The 17,577-nt window shown below is 48.6% G+C and overlaps 1 protein-coding gene across 1 annotated transcript in view; it reads right to left on the bottom strand.

Annotated features, from left to right (window-relative positions):
- COL22A1 (collagen type XXII alpha 1 chain) overlaps positions 1–17,577 on the bottom strand; it is a 224,738-nt gene that overhangs the window by 62,174 nt on the left and 144,987 nt on the right. The window contains exons 35-38 of the mRNA XM_084847960.1: positions 16,430–16,534; positions 13,758–13,802; positions 4,428–4,505; positions 3,120–3,155 (exon numbers count right to left, since the gene is read on the bottom strand). Coding sequence (XP_084704086.1) covers positions 3,120–3,155; positions 4,428–4,505; positions 13,758–13,802; positions 16,430–16,534 — 264 coding nt within the window. The remainder of the gene's footprint in view (positions 1–3,119; positions 3,156–4,427; positions 4,506–13,757; positions 13,803–16,429; positions 16,535–17,577) is intronic.

The following is a 17,577-nucleotide window of genomic DNA, read 5'->3' as shown; positions in this document are numbered from 1 at the left end:
AATGTAAACTTTGGGCATTGCGGTGGGAGCAATGTTGCCCTCCCCAGTCAGTGCCTACAAAGAGAAGCTTTAGGGACTAAAATAGTTACAAAGAGAAAAGGACCACCACACTACTGCCATCCCAAAGAGTAATTCTTTGAAGTATTATTGGGGGGGAGGGAAAGCCCCCTAACTGCACTTCCAGTTGGGAGGACCTGAATTTCTACATATGCTCGTACGCGCGCATGCGCATGCGCACACACACACACACAATACACGCTGTCCACCACAAATTTGAGCTGAAAGGTCTTGCTTAAGAAGCTTTGGCTCAGCCTTACTGAACCACAGGGATGTACGAAAGTTCCGCCATGGATCTCGGGGAGGCCGAATGCCAGCTCATTTGGCCCCCCGAAATCGGTGGCGGAACGGCCCCCCGCCCCCCCCGAGACGGGACTTACCTTAGGTGGATCTTCCTGGTGGTGGCAGCTCCAGCAGCGGCGGCGGCAGCAGTTCGGCGGCAGCGCCGGCAGTGGCTGGTCTTCCGACCAGCTGCCGCCACCGCCATTTCCAGGTAAAAAAAACTAGGGGTGGACGAAAGTCACTTACCTTTCGTCGAAGCTCGTTCGCGGTGGGGGGGAGGCGCTTTGCTGCTCCCCCCGTGAAGTTCAGGCCGGGGGGGAGGCTTCCCGCCTCGCCCGGCCGTGAACTTCAAAGTTTTTAAAAAAAAAAAAAAAACGCCCCCGTGATAGGCTACGTGACGATTAACGTAGCCTATCATGGCTAGATCTGCAAAGTCAGCTGTTGTAGGCTACGTTAATCGTCACATAGCCTATCATGGGTGACTTAAAAAAAAAAAAAAGGCGCGTACGCTAATGGCGGCCCCCATAGGGAGCCGCCATTCGTGTTCCTTATTTGGTCGCTGTAGTCTACGTAAAGATTTACGTAGACTACAGCGAAAATAAGGGCAACGCAAATAGCGTTGCCCTTATTTTCGCCGTAGTCTACGTAAATCTTTACGTAGACTACAGCGACCAAATAAGGAACGGGGATGGCGGCTCCCTATGGGGGCCGCCATTATCCATACGCGCGTTTGTTTGTTTTTTAAGTCACCCGTGATAGGCTACGTGACGATTGACGTAGCCTATCACGGCTGACTTTGCAAATCTAGCCGTGATAAGCTACGTTAATCGTCACGTAGCCTATCACGGGGGCGTTTTTTTTTTCTTTTATTGGAATGGCGGCGGCAGCAGCCGGTTGAAAGACCGGCTGCCGCTCCTGCCCCTCACGAACACCCGCCGAACCGCCAGCCGGACCCGCCGCCGGGAGGGACATTCGGCAAAGGTAAGTCCCGTCCCGGGGGGGGGGTGCGGGGCGTGCGGAGAATTTCTCCCCGAAACATGTTCAGGGGGCCGAACACGTTGGCGTTTGGCCCCCCGAAGTTTCGGGGAGAAATTCTCCGCCATCCCTAAAAAAAACAAAAAAAACGTGATAGGCTACATAAAGATTTACGTAGCCTATCACAGCTAGATTTTAAAAAACACCGTGATAGGCTACGTAAATGTTTACGTAGCCTATCACGGCTGATTAAAAACAAAAACAAAAATGCGTGTACGCAAATGGCGGCGCCCATGGGCGCCGCCATTTGCGTTCCTTATTTTGGCACGTCTTAGTCTATGTAAACATTTACCTAGACTAAGACGGCGAAAATAAGGGGAACGGAAATAGCGTAGTGTCTACGCTATTTGCGTTCCCCTTATTTTCGCCGTCTTAGTCTACGTAAATGTTTACATAGACTAAGACGTGCCAAAATAAGGAACGCAAATGGCAGGGCCCATGGGCACCACCATTTCCGTACGTGCGTTTTTTTTTTAATCAGCCATGATAGGCTATGTAAACATTTATGTAGCCTATCATGGCTGACTGCAGGGACGCAAACGGCGGCGGCTATGGCCGCCGCCATTTGTGTCCCTGCTAGCCAGCGGCCGGATGTCCGGCTGCTGGCGGAGCCGGCCGGAAGCTCCGGGGAATCCCTGCGGAGTGGAGCCAGCCGGCCAGGATTCCGGAGGGGAGGAACGGAGCACCTCCCCCCCCAGCCAGGATTCCAGGGGGAGGGACGGAACGCCTCCCCCCCAGCATCAGCATAATCCACAGAAAGGTAAGCACCTTTCGTACATCCCTACTGAACCATGAAATTTTGCCACTCACGTAGCTTGGCTCATAGCGAATGAGGTTGCCGTTACTCTCCTCATACAGGATGAGTCTGAGACTGTCATGGCACAATACTCTACTCTGATCAACATCAATGTAAGCCAAGAATTGCAAATTATTATTTTCGACCGCTTCCATAAGCAACCTATAGATACACCCCTTCGGTGTATTTAGTATCACATGAAGCTGATTGGTGGGAGATTCTGGACAGAAAAAAGGAAAAACTTCTTCATACGGCACATAGTTAAACAATGGAATTCACTTCCACAAGATGTAGTGAACTTAAGCTATTGGGTGGTATAGCAATGAAATAAAAAAAGAAAGAAAGAAAGAAAGAAAGAAAGAAAGAAAGAAAGAAAGAAAGAAAGAAAGACAGCCATTTGGATCGCTTTAAAAGGAGATTGGAGAAATTCATGGAGGAGAAGTCTATCAATGGCTACTAGTCCTCATGCCTCTATGCTACCTCCAGTAAAAGAGGCAGTATGCCTATGTACACCAGTTACTGGGGAACATGGGTGGGAGGGTGCTGTTGTGCTCATATCCTGCTTGTGGGGGCACTGTGTGAACAGAATGCTGGACTGGATGGACCCTTGTTCTGATCCAGCATGGTTTTTTTATGTTCTTAATATTCATTTTATCTTCCCTGCAATATTAAACTTACCTATGGCTATCAAATGGGTTCTCATATCAGCTCCTTTTATAAAAAGTATGCTGCATCTGGCATTTGAGCAGCATAACAAGGTAGTAAATTTGGAAATGAGGAACTAAGAAGCCAACATTTCTGTATTACTGTTCCATTAGCTTCAAAAAGGTGTATATAATTTTCCTCCATCGCCACACCACACAAAAAGGAAATAATATGCTAGCACACACTCTTTTTTCCTTCCCATTCCCCACCACAAGCTGCATATAGTTAGAACGACATACTGTACCGATGGCCCTTTATCTCCAGGAGGTCCCACGGGTCCCTGAAAAACCACAAATTTAAGATAAGCACACATACAGATGAATACTATGAATAAGCTAGACACATATCATACAATGCATTTTACAACACCTGAACATGTATATTTTCTCATGGATATTACTTGGTCCCCAAAACCTGAGTTTCCTCCAACCCCAATTATCCTGAAAAGCATTGATCCTAACAGGTCTTAAGTGTTTAAGCTGCTGCATTTTAGCTTTATCTGCTGTTTTACCCTGTATTATTTGTTATCTTAGTGCTGATCATGTGTTTGTGCTGACTGTAAGGAAGCCTGAGAGTACAGATGTGCTGAAGATGCAAGATAAAAAAAAGGAATGCAAGATAAATAAAAATAAACTGTAACCTAACTATGTTTTATTAGGGGGAGGGGTCATAGCTCATTAGTAGAGCAGATGCGCTGCATGCAGAATGTTCAGTCCCCAACGTCTTCAGGTAAGGATGGAAGAACTCCTGTTTGAAACCCTGGAAAGCCTCTGCCAGGTGATGTTGACAGTACTGGGCTAGATGAACCAATAGTCTTACTCAGTCACCTGGTTAGCATGATCATGGGGTAGTTGATAAGCCATGGTGGCTTGTTAACCACCCTGCGCATGCCAATTGCATGCTGACCACATTTACATAATTACCCTCCCCAGAATGGCTTGTGATGTCTAAACCCAGTGAGGGTGGGTGGGTGGGGTAGTTAACAAGCTACCCAGAACCTAGGTTCAGATGTCACAACAAGCAGTGCTGAAGAGGGTAACTATTTAAATCTGGCCGGCCTGCAACCATGTGCAGGCATGTGCAGGGTGGCTTATTAACCACCGCAGCTTATTAACCACCCTGCGATCATGAAAACTAGCCCAGTATAAGGCAGCTTCCCATGTTCCTGTTGACAGAGCAATCCTAACCCTCTTGGCTGACTGGTTGAGGGTGGCTGGGATGGGGCAGGAGTATTGTTCTTTGGTGGAGAGGAGCTCTGTTGGCAGGGAGGCATTGGAATGCCCACTTGAAAGTTCTGCAGGCATGAAATACCACTGGTGGTAGACCCCAAAATGGGGCATTCCAGAGACAGGTTGGAGGTGGTCCTGGACCTGCTGAATCCAAAGCTCCTTTGTGAGGTGCCAGGATCATAATCTGCACCTACACCAGCCTGGCTGAAGGTACAGGAGAAGAGCCGCTCCTGCAGATCTTATGATGGGCAGGCTGATGGACAGGCCATTGACAGAGATGCATCTTGCACAATAGATTAGAGGGCAGTGGGTTTGGTACTTACAGGTGGCCCAGAAAGTCCCAGACCTGGTGCCCCTCTGTCTCCTGGCTGACCTGGCACACCAGGAGCACCCCGATCGCCCTAAGAGAAAGCAAATGAAGAGTTAAGGCAGAAGCTGATTGGTGGGGGATTCAAGACAGATAAAAAGAAGGACTGCTTCACACAGTGCATACTTAAACTATGGAATTTGCTACCACATGACGTACTGATGGCGACCAATTTGGATGGCTTTAAAAAGAGACTGGACAAATTCCTGGAGGAGAAGGCTCTCAATGGCTACTAGTCATGAGGGCTATGTGCTACCTCCAGAACCAGAAGCAGTGAGCCTACGTACCCCAGTTGCTGGGGAACATGGGGGAGGGAGTGCTGTTGCACTCATGTCCTGGTTGTGCTTTTCGAATGGGCAGCTGGACGGCCACTGTGTAACAGAATATTGGACTAGATGGACCCTTGGTCTGATCCAGGATGGCTGAACTTATGTTCTCAAAGGTATTGTCTTTTTGAGAGGTGTAGTACTATTGTAATTGTTGTTCAGCCGTTAAGTCGTGTCCGACTCCTTGTGACCCCATGGAGCACAGCACGCCAGGCCTTCCTGTCCTCCACTCTCTCCCGGAGCGTGCTCAAGTTCATATTCATTGCATCCGTGATGCTATCTAGCCATCATATCCTCTGCTGTCCCCTTCTCCTTTTGCCTTCAATCTTTCCCAGCATCAGGGTCTTTTCCAGTGAGTTTTCTCTTCGCATTAGGTGGCCAAATTATTTGAGCTTCAGCTTCAGTATCTGTCCTTCCTAGGGATGTACGAAAGTGACTTACCTGTTTGCGGATGTGAGTCACGGTGGGGGGGAAGCGCTCCATCCCTCCCCCCTGAATCCTCGAGAGGGGGGAGGCTATCCGGTCCTCCCCCCCAGAATCCTGCCTGGCCGGTTCCGCTCCGTGGCGGCTCCGCAGAGCATCCGGCAAGGGCCGTCCGCAGCGGACGCGCAGCTGTGATAGGCTAAGTAAGTATTTACGTAGCCTATCATGGCTAACCCCCCCAAAAAATATTATATTATATTTTATTTATTTATTTATTTATTTATTTATATCCCCCCTTTTTCCCAATACTGGGACTCAAGGCAGCTGGTTTGTACTTCCGGTAGTTCTCGGTTCACATGCTCCTGAAGACTAGCTTGTAGGATTTTGAGCATAACCTACCTTGTTGGCATGTGAAATGAGCGCTATTGTGCAGTAGTTTGAACACTCTTTGGTGTTGCCCTTCTTTGGAATTGGAATGTAAACTGACCTTTTCCAGTCTTGTGGCCACTGTTGAGTGTTCCAAATCTGTTGGCATATGGAGTGCAGCACTTTAACAGCATCATCTTTTAGGATTTTAAATAGCTCAGCTGGAATACTGTCATCTCCTCTAGCTTTGTTGTTAGTCATGCTTCCTAAGACCCACTTGACTTCACTCTCGAGGATGTCCGGCTCAAGTTCAGTGACCGCATTATCATGGCTATCAGGGAGGGACATTAAGATCTTTCATGTATAGTTCTTCTGTGTATTCTTTCCACCTCTTCTTATCTCATCTGCTTCTGTTAGGTCCTTGCCTTCTTTGTCCTTTATCATGCCCGTCTTTGCACAAAACGTTCCCCTGAGATCTCCGATTTTCTTGAAAAGATCTCTAGTGTTTCCCATTCTATTGTTTTCCTCGATTTCTTTGCATTGTTCATCTAAGAAGGCCTTCTTGTCTCTCCTTGCTATTCTCTGGAAATCTGCATTCAGTTGGATATATCTTCCCCTTTCTCCCTTGCTTTTCGCTTCCCTTCTTTCCTCAGCTACTTGTAAAGCCTCATCAGACAGCCACTTTGCTTTCTTGCATTTATGTTTCTTTGTGATGGATTAAGTTGCTGCCTCCTGAATAATGTTATGGACCTTCGTCCATAGTTCCTCAGACACTCTGTCTATCAGGTCTAATCCCTTAAATCTATTCCTCACCTCCACTGTATATTCATAAGGGATATGATTTAGGTCATACCTGAATGGTTTAGTGGTTTTCCCTACGTTCTTTAATTTAAGCTAGGGGTGCATGAAAGACACTTACCTGGTCTCGCAGCTTTTCGCGGTGGGGGGGAGGCTCTTTGCTGCTCTCCCCCCGAAGTTCAGGCCGGGGGGGGAGGCTTCCCACCTCACCCGGCCGAAATTAAGGCCGGGGAGGAGGCGCCTCGCCTTGCCCGGCCACAAAATAAAAAGTAAAACAAAAAACAAAAAAAATGCCCCTGTGATAGGCTACGTGACGATTAACGTAGCCTATCATGGCTAGATCTGCAAAGTCAGCCGTGATTAGGGATGGCGGAGAATTTCTCCCCGAAACTTCGGGGGGCTGAGCGCCAATGTGTTCGGCCCGCCGAACAAGTTTTGGCGAGAAATCCTCCGAACCCCCCCGCCCCCCGCCCCCGCCCCGGGACTTACCTTCGCCGAATGTCCCTCCCAGCGGCGGGTCCGGCCGGTTGTTCGGCGGGTGTTTGAGCGGGGCGGGAGCGGCAGCCGGTCTTTCGACCGGCTGCCGCCGCCGCCATTGCAATAAAAGAAAAAAAAATGCCCCCTGATAGGCTACGTGATGAGTAACGTAGCCTATCATGGCTAGATTGGCAAAGTCAGCCGTGATAGGCTACGTCAATCGTCACGTAGCCTATCACGGGTGACTTAAAAAAAAAAAAAAAAAAGCGCGTACGGATAATGGCGGCCCCCATAGTAAAAAAAAAAAAAAAGTAATAAAACAAAAACATAGTAAAAAAACATAAAAACATAGTAAAAAAAAACAAAAAACATAGTAAAAAAAACCCCAAAAGCTATTTGCATTGCCCTTATTTTCGCCGTAGTCCACGTAAAGATTTACGTAGACTACAGCGACCAAATAAGGAACGCGAATGGCGGCTCCCTATGGGGGCCGCCATTAGCGTACGCGCTTTTTTTTTTTTTAAGTCATCCGTGATAGGCTACGTGATGATTGACGTAGCCTATCACGGCTGACTTTGCAGATCTAGCCGTGATAGGCTACGTTAATCGTCACGTAGCCTATCAGGGGGCGTTGTTTGTTTTTTTAAAACTTTCGCGTTCGTGGCCGGGCGAGGCGGGAAGCCCCCTCCCTGGCCTGAATTTCGGCCGGGGCGAGGCGGGAAGCCTCTCCCCTGGCCTGAATTTCGGCCAGGGCGAGGCGGGAAGCCTCCCCCCCGGCCTGAACTTCGCGGGGGGAGCAGCGAAGTGCCTCCCCCCCACCGCGAACATCCTTCGAGGACAGGTAAGGGACTTTCGTCCACCCCTAGCCGTGATAGGCTACGTAAAAATAAGGGCAACGCAAATAGCGTTGTAGTCTACGTAGTCTATGTAATCTTTACGTAGACTACAGCGACCAACTAAGGAACGTGAATGGTGGCTCCCTATGGGGGCCGCCATTAGCCGTACGGGCCTTTTTTTTTTAAGTCACCCGTGATAGGCTACGTGATGATTTACGTAGCCTATCACAGCTGACTTTGCAAATCTAGCTGTGATAGGCTACGTTAATCGTCACGTAGCCTATCACGGGTGACTTAAACCGGGCGTTGTTTTTTTTTCTTTTATTGGAATGGCGGCGGCGGCAGCTGGTCGAAAGATCGGCTGCCGCCCCCGCCCCTGACGAAGACCCGACGAACTGCCGCCGGGACCCGCCACCGGGAGGGACATTTGGGAAAGGTAAGTCCCGTCCCGGGGGGGATGCGTGGGGCAGGGGGGCCAAAATTTAATTTAAGCCAAAATTTTGCGATAAGAAGCTCATGATCTGAGCCACAGTCAGCTCCAGGTCTTGTTTTTACTGACTGTATAGAGCTTCTCCATCTTTGGCTGCAAAGGACATAATCAATCTGATTTCGATATTGACCATCTGGTGATGTCCATGTGTAGAGTCGCTGTTGGAAAAGAGTGTTTGCTATGATCAGCGTGTTCTCTTGGCAAAACTCTATTAGCCTTTTTCCTGATTCATTTTGTACACCAAGGCCATGCTTGCCTGTTACCCCTGTTATTTCTTGACTTCCTACTTTAGCATTCCAATCCCCTAGGATGAAGGGGACATCTTTTTTTTGGTGTTAGTTCTAGAAAGTGTTGTAGGTCTTCACAGAACCGATCAACCTCAGCTTCTTCGGCCTCAGAGGTTGGGGCACAGACTTGAATGACTGTGATGTTGAATGGTTTGCCTTGGATTCGTACTGAGATCATTCTATCATTTTTGAGATGGTACCCCAATACTGCTTTTCCCACCCTTTTGTGGACTATGAGTGCTACTCCATTTCTTCTAAGGGATTCTTGCCCACAGTAGTAGATATGATGGTCACCTGAATTAAATTCACCCATGCTTGTCCATTTTAGTTCGCTGATTCCCAAGATGTCGATGTTCAATCTTGCCATCTCATGTTTGACCACCTCCAGCTTACCTTGATTCATTGATCTTGCATTCCAGGTTCCTAAACAATATTGTTCTTTACAGCATCGGACTTTCTTTTCACCACCAGACACATCCACAGCTGAGTGTCCTTTCGGCTTTGGCCCAGCCGCTTCACTCTTTCTGGCGCTACTTGGAAATTCCCTCTGCTCTTCCCCAGTAGTATATTGGACACCTTCTGACCTGAGGGGCTCATCTTCCGGCGTCATATCTTTTAGCCTTGTGATATGTTCCATGGGGTTTTCTTGGCAAGAATACTGGAGTGGGTTGCCATTTCCTTCTCCAGTGGACCACATTTTGTCAGAACTCTCTGCCATGACCTGTCCGTCTTGGGTGGCCCTGCACGGCAGAGCTTATGGCTTCACTGAGTTATGCAAGCCCCTTCACCACAACAAGGCAGTGATCCATGAAGGGGACTATTGTAATAGCCAGGCTCAAATTCACCCATTCCACATTCTCCCTATGCTCTCCCTAGACTATGAATCAATATTGTATTATAGTAGTATTAATTAATTAACTGAATTTTTATCCCACTTTTCAGACAATTATTGTCTCCAAAAGGAGCTCACATCAACTAAAAAAAGCAAAGAAAGACTGGCCCTGGTATCAGGCTTACAAACTAAAAGGGCAAGACACAACGGAAAGGGAAGGGGAGGGAGGAGAGTTTTTGAGGCCAAACCAAGGTAGTGAGCCATCAGCTGACATTCTAATGCCCAATGAGCCAGGCTGATCTTCCCTTAGGGTGGCCTTGGCAACCCTTGGCTGCCAACTCTGCAGAAGAAGCAAGGTCCACCTTTCAGCTTTTATCTTCTTTAGCTCCACAACAGAGAGTCCAGCCAAACCCTCAACAGGAGATCTGGAGATCTCCTGAGTGGCAGCAAGTCTGGTTGAGGAGAGGCTTTTATTTCTTTTTATTTGTACTAGTGTAAAAAGCCCTAAACAACTTGGGACCAGGACACCTGAGAGAGCGCCTTCTTCTTTACCAACCTGCCCGGTCACTGACATCATCAGAGGGCATGTTGCTCTGGACCCATGGCCCAGTTGGAGTCCACAAGGAAGAGAGCCTTCAGCGTGGTGGCCCCCTTCCTGTGGAATTCCCTGCCTTTGGAAGTCAGCCAGGCGCCAATGTTGTGTTGCTTTCTGCACCTCCTGTAGACATTGTTATTTTAAGAGGCTTTCCCTGAGTGACCAGCTGAGTTTTATGTTCAGAATCTGTTCTTTTAAAATGTTTTAATTGTTTTAATTATGGGGTTTTATTCTTTTATCTTGTGGTTCACCACTCCAAAATATTTGATGTGGAGCAATATATAAATATTATAAGCAAATAAGTAATTAATTTAATTTTCTCCAGATTCTACCTTGAAGCTTTAGCTCTTTGTCCCATCCTCTCCATGCATAGGGATGGCAGAGAATTCCGCCACGGATCTCAGTGAGGCCGAATGCCAGTTCATTCAGCCCCCCGAAATCTGTGGTGGAATGGCCTGCCACCCCCCCGCCACCCCGTGGATCACCCCCGGGATGAGACTTACCTGGGGTGGATCTTCCGGGCAGCGGCGGCTCTGGCGATGGCTGCAGCGGCGGCTGATCTTCCGACCGGCTGCCGCCGCCGCCATTTGCAGACTTGTGGTTTTTTGTTTTTTTTTTCAAGATGTGATAGGCTACGTAAAGATTTATGTAGCCTATCATGGCTGGGTAAAAAAAAAAAAAAATTGCATACGCAAATGGCGGTGGCTATGGCTGCCGCCATTTGTGTTCCTTATTTTTGGTGTCTTAGTCTACGTAAATATTTACGTAGACTATGACGGCGAAAATAAAGGGGAACGCAAATAGCGTTGCGGGTGCTATTGGTGTCCCTTTTTGATTCACCGTTTTAGCCTATGTAAATCTTTACGTAGGCTAAAACGGCGAATCAAAAAGGGACGCAAATAGCGCCCGCAACGCTATTTGCGTTCCCCTTTATTTTCGCCGTCATAGTCTACGTAAATATTTACGTAGACTAAGACAGCCAAAAATAAGGAACGCAAATGGCGGCGGCCGTAGCCACCGCCATTTGCGTACACGGTTTTGTTTTCTTTCTTTTTTTACCCAGAGCCCTCCGCGGCCGGAAATCCAGCTGCGGACGGCTCTGGCCTGGCTGGGCCTGTCCGGCTGCCACCGCGGAGCACAGCTGGCCATCGAGGATTCCGGGAAGGAGGAACGGAGCGCCTCCCCCCCCATAAACATAATCCCCGAAAAGGTAAGTACATTTCGTACATCCCTATCCATGCATAATCTTCCCAATCCCCACCAAGGCATCACCCCAGCCCATTCCAGCCCCCTCCCTGACCCCATTTTGAAAGTTCCTGCCTCCTACCCTCCGAGTTATTATTGATGCTATTAGATGGGGGTGGGTGGGTAGAAAAAACAAATAAGGGCCCTGATCTAGCTACATAGAACTATAGTTTAATCTATACCCCACCTTTCCTCCAAGTCCCTCCCCCATTTTATCCTCACAACAGCCATGTGAGGTAGGTTAGGCTGAGAACTGGTGATGGGCCCAAAGAGCTTCATGGCCAAGTGGGGATTTGAACCATCATCTCTCCAGTCCTAGTCTGACACTGTAGCCACTACACCACACTGGTGTTAAATGCAGCCAGTAAGATATTAGAAAAAGGACAAGTTGCTGTGCAATACCCCATTTCACAGCTGTTTGGATGCTAAGTGTGAAAGTGGTGTATTTGACACTTTATGATACCAATGTAAAATTATCAGCAAGATCTAAGATTGAAGATGTTCTAAGTTATTTTTGAAAGTATCTGTCAAAGCTGAATTCTAAAAGCCAAATGTTCATATTATATATATATATATATAGAGAGAGAGAGAGAGAGAGAGAGAGAGAGAGAGAGAGAGATCCACATTATGAAATTCTGCCAAATTTTAAATTTCCTGAAGTTATTCATCTCTGTCAATAATTTCTGGGGGATAGGGTGGTTCTATATTCTGCAGTAAAATAAGTCCCAAAGCCTAAACAGAAAACTCACATTTCATCCTCACCAAAAAAATAAATAAAAAAATAAAAAATAGGGAGGTGGGTGGGGGGGAATAGGGATGGGCGAAGGTCCCTTACCTGTCCTCGAAGCTTGCTTCGCAGTGGGGGGAAGGCGCTTCGGTTCTCCCCCCGAAGTTCAGGCGAGGGGGGGGAGGAGCCCCGCCTCGCCCGGCCGAAATTCAAGCTGGGGGGGAGGCGCCCCATCCCTCGCCGGCGAAATTCAGGCCGGGTAGAAGCGCCCCATCTACCCGGCTGCGAAAAAAAAGTAAAACACACACACACACACTCACACCCGTGATAGGCTACGTAATGATTTATGTAGCCTCTCACGGCTAGATTTCCAAAGTCAGCCGTGATAGGCTATGTAAATCGTCACGTAGCCTATTACGGGTGACTTTGAAAAAAAGAAAAAGAAAAGCGCATACGCAAATGGCGGCTCTCATGGGGACCGCCATTTGCGTTCCTTATTTGGGCACATCTAGTCTACGTAAAGAGTTACGTAGACTACGGCAAAAATAAGGGCAACGCAAATAGCGTTCCCTTATTTTCGCCATAGTCTATGTAAATCTTTACATAGACTAGATGTGCCAAAATAAGGAACGCAAATGGCGGCGCCCATGGGGTCGTAACCGTGATAGGCTACATAAATCGTTATGTAGCCTATCATGGGTGTGTGTGTGTTTTTTACCAATTCACTTTTTTTTTTTGCAATGGCGGTAGGGATGGTGGAGAATTTCTCCCCGAAACTTTGGGGGGCCGAGCGCCAACGTGTTCGGCCCCACGAACAAGTTCCGGGGAGAAATTCTCCGCACCCCCCCGCACCCCGCACCCCCCCCCCCCGGGACAGGACTTACCTTTCCCGAATGTCCCTCCCGGCGGTGGGTCCGGCCGGCGGTTCGGCGGGTGTTCGTCCTGGGCGGGGGCGGCAGCCGATCTTTCGACCGGCTGCTGCCGCCGCCATTGCAATAAAAGAAAAAAAAAACCACCCCCATGATAGGCTACGTGACGATTAACGTAGCCTATCACGGCTAGATTTGCAAAGTCAGCCGTGATAGGCTACGTCAATCGTCACGTAGCCTATCATGGGTGACTTAAAAAAAAAAAAGCGCGGATGGATAATGGTGGCCCCCATAGGGAGCCGCCATTCCCGTTCCTTATTTGGTCGCTGTAGTCTACATAAAGATTTACGTAGACTACAGCGACCAAATAAGGAACGCGAATGGCGGCTCCCTATGGGGGCCGCCATTAGCGTATGCGCTTTTTTTTTTTTTAAAGTCACCCGTGATAGGCTACGTGACGATTGACGTAGCCTATCACGCCTGACTTTGCAGATCTAGCCGTGATAGGCTACGTTAATCGTCACGTAGCCTATCACAGGGGCGGTTTTTTTTTAAAAAAAACTTTCGAGTTAGTGGCCGGGCAAGGCGGGAAGCCTCCCCCCCAGCCTGAATTTTGGCCGGGCGAGGCGGGAAGCCTCCCCTCCCGGCCTGAACTTCGCGGAGGGAGCAGCGAAGCGCCTCCCCCCCACCGCGAACAAGCTTCGAGGACAGGTAAGTCACTTTCGTCCACCCCTAAATGGCGGTGGCGGCAGCCGGTCGGGAGACTGGCCGCCACCCCTGCCCCCAACGAAACGCCACCGAAACGCCACCGGGACCTGCCGCCGAGAGGGACATTCGGCCACGGTAAGTCCCATCCCGGGGGGGCGGGGGGCCGGCGGAGAATTTCTCCAACACTTTCGGGGGGCCGAATGCCTCGGCGCTCGGCCTCCCGCAGATTCGGGGAGAAATTCTCCGCCATCCCTAGGATCTTGTCCCAATTTCTGATGGTGGACCACAACAGAATGGCAATGCTTACCTTGTGTCCATACAGTCCAGGTAAACCCGGTGGCCCTCTTTCACCCTAAGAATGGACACAGTAATAAAAGAAAATGTCACAATTGTATTCCCAATTGAGAAAAAAAGATAAATTCCAAGCAAGCCAGTACTGGGTTTCTGCAAAGGAAAATTGTACTTCCAGCCATCCTTTTGTTGTTGTTAAGGGGAGCAAATCCCAGTTATGCTCCTTAGTAAGGTGAGCTATGATAACATTCATGTATCCCCACAACCTGAACATTACAGGGAGGTTGGGTAGATCCATTTAGAATAAGGAAGGATTTGAATTGCGAAATATGACTGCCCACATGTCAATAAACATGTGGACAGTGGTGATCCAGTAGACATTGTTTACTTGGACTTCCAAAAGGCTTTTGACAAAATCCTTCACAAAAGTCTCCTGAGCAAACTTAGCAGTTTGGAATAAGAGGACAGGTCCTCTTTTTGATCAGTAACTGGTTAAAGAACAGAAAGCAGACAGTAGGAATAAATGGTAAATTATCCCAATGGACGGATGTAAACAGCCCCCCCCCCCCGGGTCTGTATTGGGACTTGTGCTTTTGAACCTGTTCATCAATGATCTGGATTTAGGAGTGAGCAGTGAAGTGGCCAAGCTTGCTGAAGGAAGCAAATTATTTAGGGTGGTTAAAACAAAAAGGAAGTGCAAAGAGCTCCAAAAGGAACATGTGGTTCAATGTAAACAAGGGTAAAGTGATGCGCACTGGGGCAAAAAATCCAACTTCAAGTATAAGCTGATGGGACCTGAGCTAGCAATGACTGACCAAGAAAGAGATCTTGGTGGCTGACTCATGGGAGATTCAGGACAGATAAAAGGAAGGACTTCTTCATACAGTGCATAGCTGAACTACAGAATTTGCTACCATAGACTTCATGATGGCCACCAATTTGGATGGCTTTAAAAGGAGATTGGACAAATTCATGGAGGATAAGGCTATCAATGGCTATTAGTCCACTGATAGCTATATGCTACCTCCAGTATAAGAGTAGGGATGGCCATCGTGGGGAAATCCAGCCTTTTTTGGCTTGCCAGATTTCCCCAAAGACGAAAGACCTCAGCTCAGCTTGCATCTGCAATGTGCACACTTTAAGCATATTACAGCCACCATTTATGCAAATTAAGGAAATCACAGCCACAATTTGCATAAATTACTCAAATTGCAACTGCAATTTATATAAATGCTGATTTCACCAGGGGTGGTGGTGGGGATGTAAATCTGCAAGCTGGCCTGACTCAGACAGATTGAGTCAAGCCAGATCATGGGTTTGCGAGATGGAGTCCAGGGGGCTGAGCTGCTGATAGGTTGGCAGACTTCACCCTTGGGCAGATTCTTCCAACATCCTTATATAAGAGGCAGTATGCCTGTGTACACCAGTTGCTGGGGAATATGGGTGCTGTTGCTTGTGGGTTTCTCACGGGCAGGTGATTGACCTCTGTGTGAGTGTGAACAGAATGTTGGACTAGATGGACCCTTGGCTCTTTTTATGTTCTTATACTGAGTTGAGTAAGCATGTCAAGATTAATTTGTGGGCAAAAGGACAAAATCAGAGAGGTGGGAAATAGAGGGACTCAATAGAGTGCCTCAGCTAGCAAAGAAATCTTGTTTTCACCAGGGGAAGCCATTCTGAAAACACTGTGTGCTGGTATAATTGAAAAAGAAATAAACACACACCTGAATTTGAGGGTGTACAGGTCTTCAACCAGGAAACAATTTCAGCTCTGTCATTAATAGGCAATTGCAAATTATGATGTGAAAATGCTTGAAAAGACTGTGTAAAATTATCCTTTTTTTTATTTGTTGTCTGAGACCAAGAGAGAATGGCTGACTAATGCTTTTCTGTTGTTCCACACCATCAGAGATTTTTTTTTGTTTTTTTTAAGGGACATACTCGGCAGAAACCTCAAAATTCATAGATACTATACGTGTACATGACTGACTGCAGATGCAAATGGCATCCATTTACAGCTGCATTTATCTTAAACTAAGGCCTTTACGGCCGCAAATGGTGTCCTGGATGCCATCTTCTGCAGACAGTCCCCTTCAGCCAGCAATATGGCATGTAGGGATGTTGGAGAAATCCTTCATGGACTCCAGTGAGGCTGGATTCTTTGGAATCCAGCCCCCTGGTGTCTGTGGCGGAATGGCCTCCCCACCGCCATCCCCTCCATCCCCGCCCCCGGGATGGACCTACCTGGCGGCGGTGGCGGAGTCACCGTGGAGCGGAGCCAGCTGGGTTGGATTCTGGGGGGAGGGACAGAGCGCCTCCCCCACACCGCAGAAGCCCCACAACGGAACAAGGTAAAGGATTCGTACATCCCTAACAGCATGGCAGCCATATCGCTGGCAATCCGTAGCCGGAGGATCCGGCCAAAGAGGATTCTGTGGGGAGGCGGTGGTAAGTCTTCCATTCCACCACAGATTCCGGGGGGCCAGATTCTTTAGAATCTGGACTCATTGGAGTCTGTGGAGGAATTCTCCACCATCCCTACAGTTCAGCCAAAAAACAAAGTGTAGAATGCAGTTCAATAACATGGTGATAACCCACAGAACAAACACGAAATGTAACAGGGCACTTTTGCTGATTCTTAATTTGAGAATGATCTGGCCGAGCACAGAATTTAGGAATGGGACTTACCCTTTCTCCATCTCGACCCTTGCCAGGTAATCCAGGTTCTCCAACAGGTCCTGGCTCACCTGTAGGCCCAGGGACTCCTTGTTTCCCTTCCTTTCCAGGATCTCCCTGCAGAAGGCATGACAACATCAGTCATTAATTAGGAGAACTGAGGAACTTATCACACAGGGGGTATCGCCGCATATCAAACTGAGTAGGAAGCTGCCTTTTACTAGGTCTGACTATTTAGTCACCTAGCTCAAGATTGTTCACAAAATACAGCATCCTAGAGAAGTATGAATCCCTTACCTGGTTCCAGTCGGGGCATCTGCTGGGGGAGGGGGAGGTGATCGTCCCTCCCTCCTGGAATCCTCCCCGGCCGACTCCTCAGCGAAGCTGCGGACCTGCCAGCCAAGGCCAGCCGCAGCCAGACCTCTGGCTGCTGCCACACTGCAGACTCAAATGGTGTCTGCTATGCCAGCCGCCATTTGCGTCCCTGCCTTAGGCCGTGATAGGCTATGTAAGTATTTACATAGCCCATCACAGCAAAGAGCAGGGACGCAAATGGCGCCTGTTACGCCATTTGCGTCCCTGCTCCTTTCGTGATAGGCTACGTAACTCATTACGTCGCCTTTTGTGGCAAAAGGCAGGGATGCAAATGGTGCAACGGGTGCCATTTGCGTCCCTGCTCTTTGCTGTGATAGGCTACGTAAATATTTACGTAGCCAATCACAGCCACGGGCAGGGATGCAAATGGCGGCCGCTACGACGGCCACCATTTTATTCTGCAGGCCGGCTGCGGAAGGAGGACGACCCGATCCGGAGCATCCGCCGCCAGATAGGGTCTGTCCCGGGGGGATTTCGGGGGGTGGCGGTGGGGGGGTAGTCCGTTCCTCCACGGACTCTGGGGGGATGGATTCCAAAGAATCCGGCCTCACTAGAGTCTGTGGCTGATTTCTCCAACATCCCTACAGCATCCCAATGTCACACTGTATGCCTGTTCTTCTTAGATCAGTGTGATAGAGCACATAGTCTGCATACGGACGGTCCCAGGTTCAATCCCCAGCTTCTCCGGGAAGGGCTGGAAAAACACCTGTTTGAAACCCTGGAGAGCCATTGCTGCCAGTCAGTGTCAACAATTCTGGGCTAGACGGACCAACTGTCTGACTCAC

Source organism: Heloderma suspectum, chromosome 4 (genome assembly GCF_057233095.1).
Source record: "Heloderma suspectum isolate Gila_16-S chromosome 4, 16-S_ref, whole genome shotgun sequence".
Lineage (NCBI taxonomy): Eukaryota > Metazoa > Chordata > Lepidosauria > Squamata > Helodermatidae > Heloderma > Heloderma suspectum.
The sequence above is the reverse complement of the archived record's forward strand: the minus strand, read 5'-3'. Positions and strand labels throughout refer to the sequence as shown.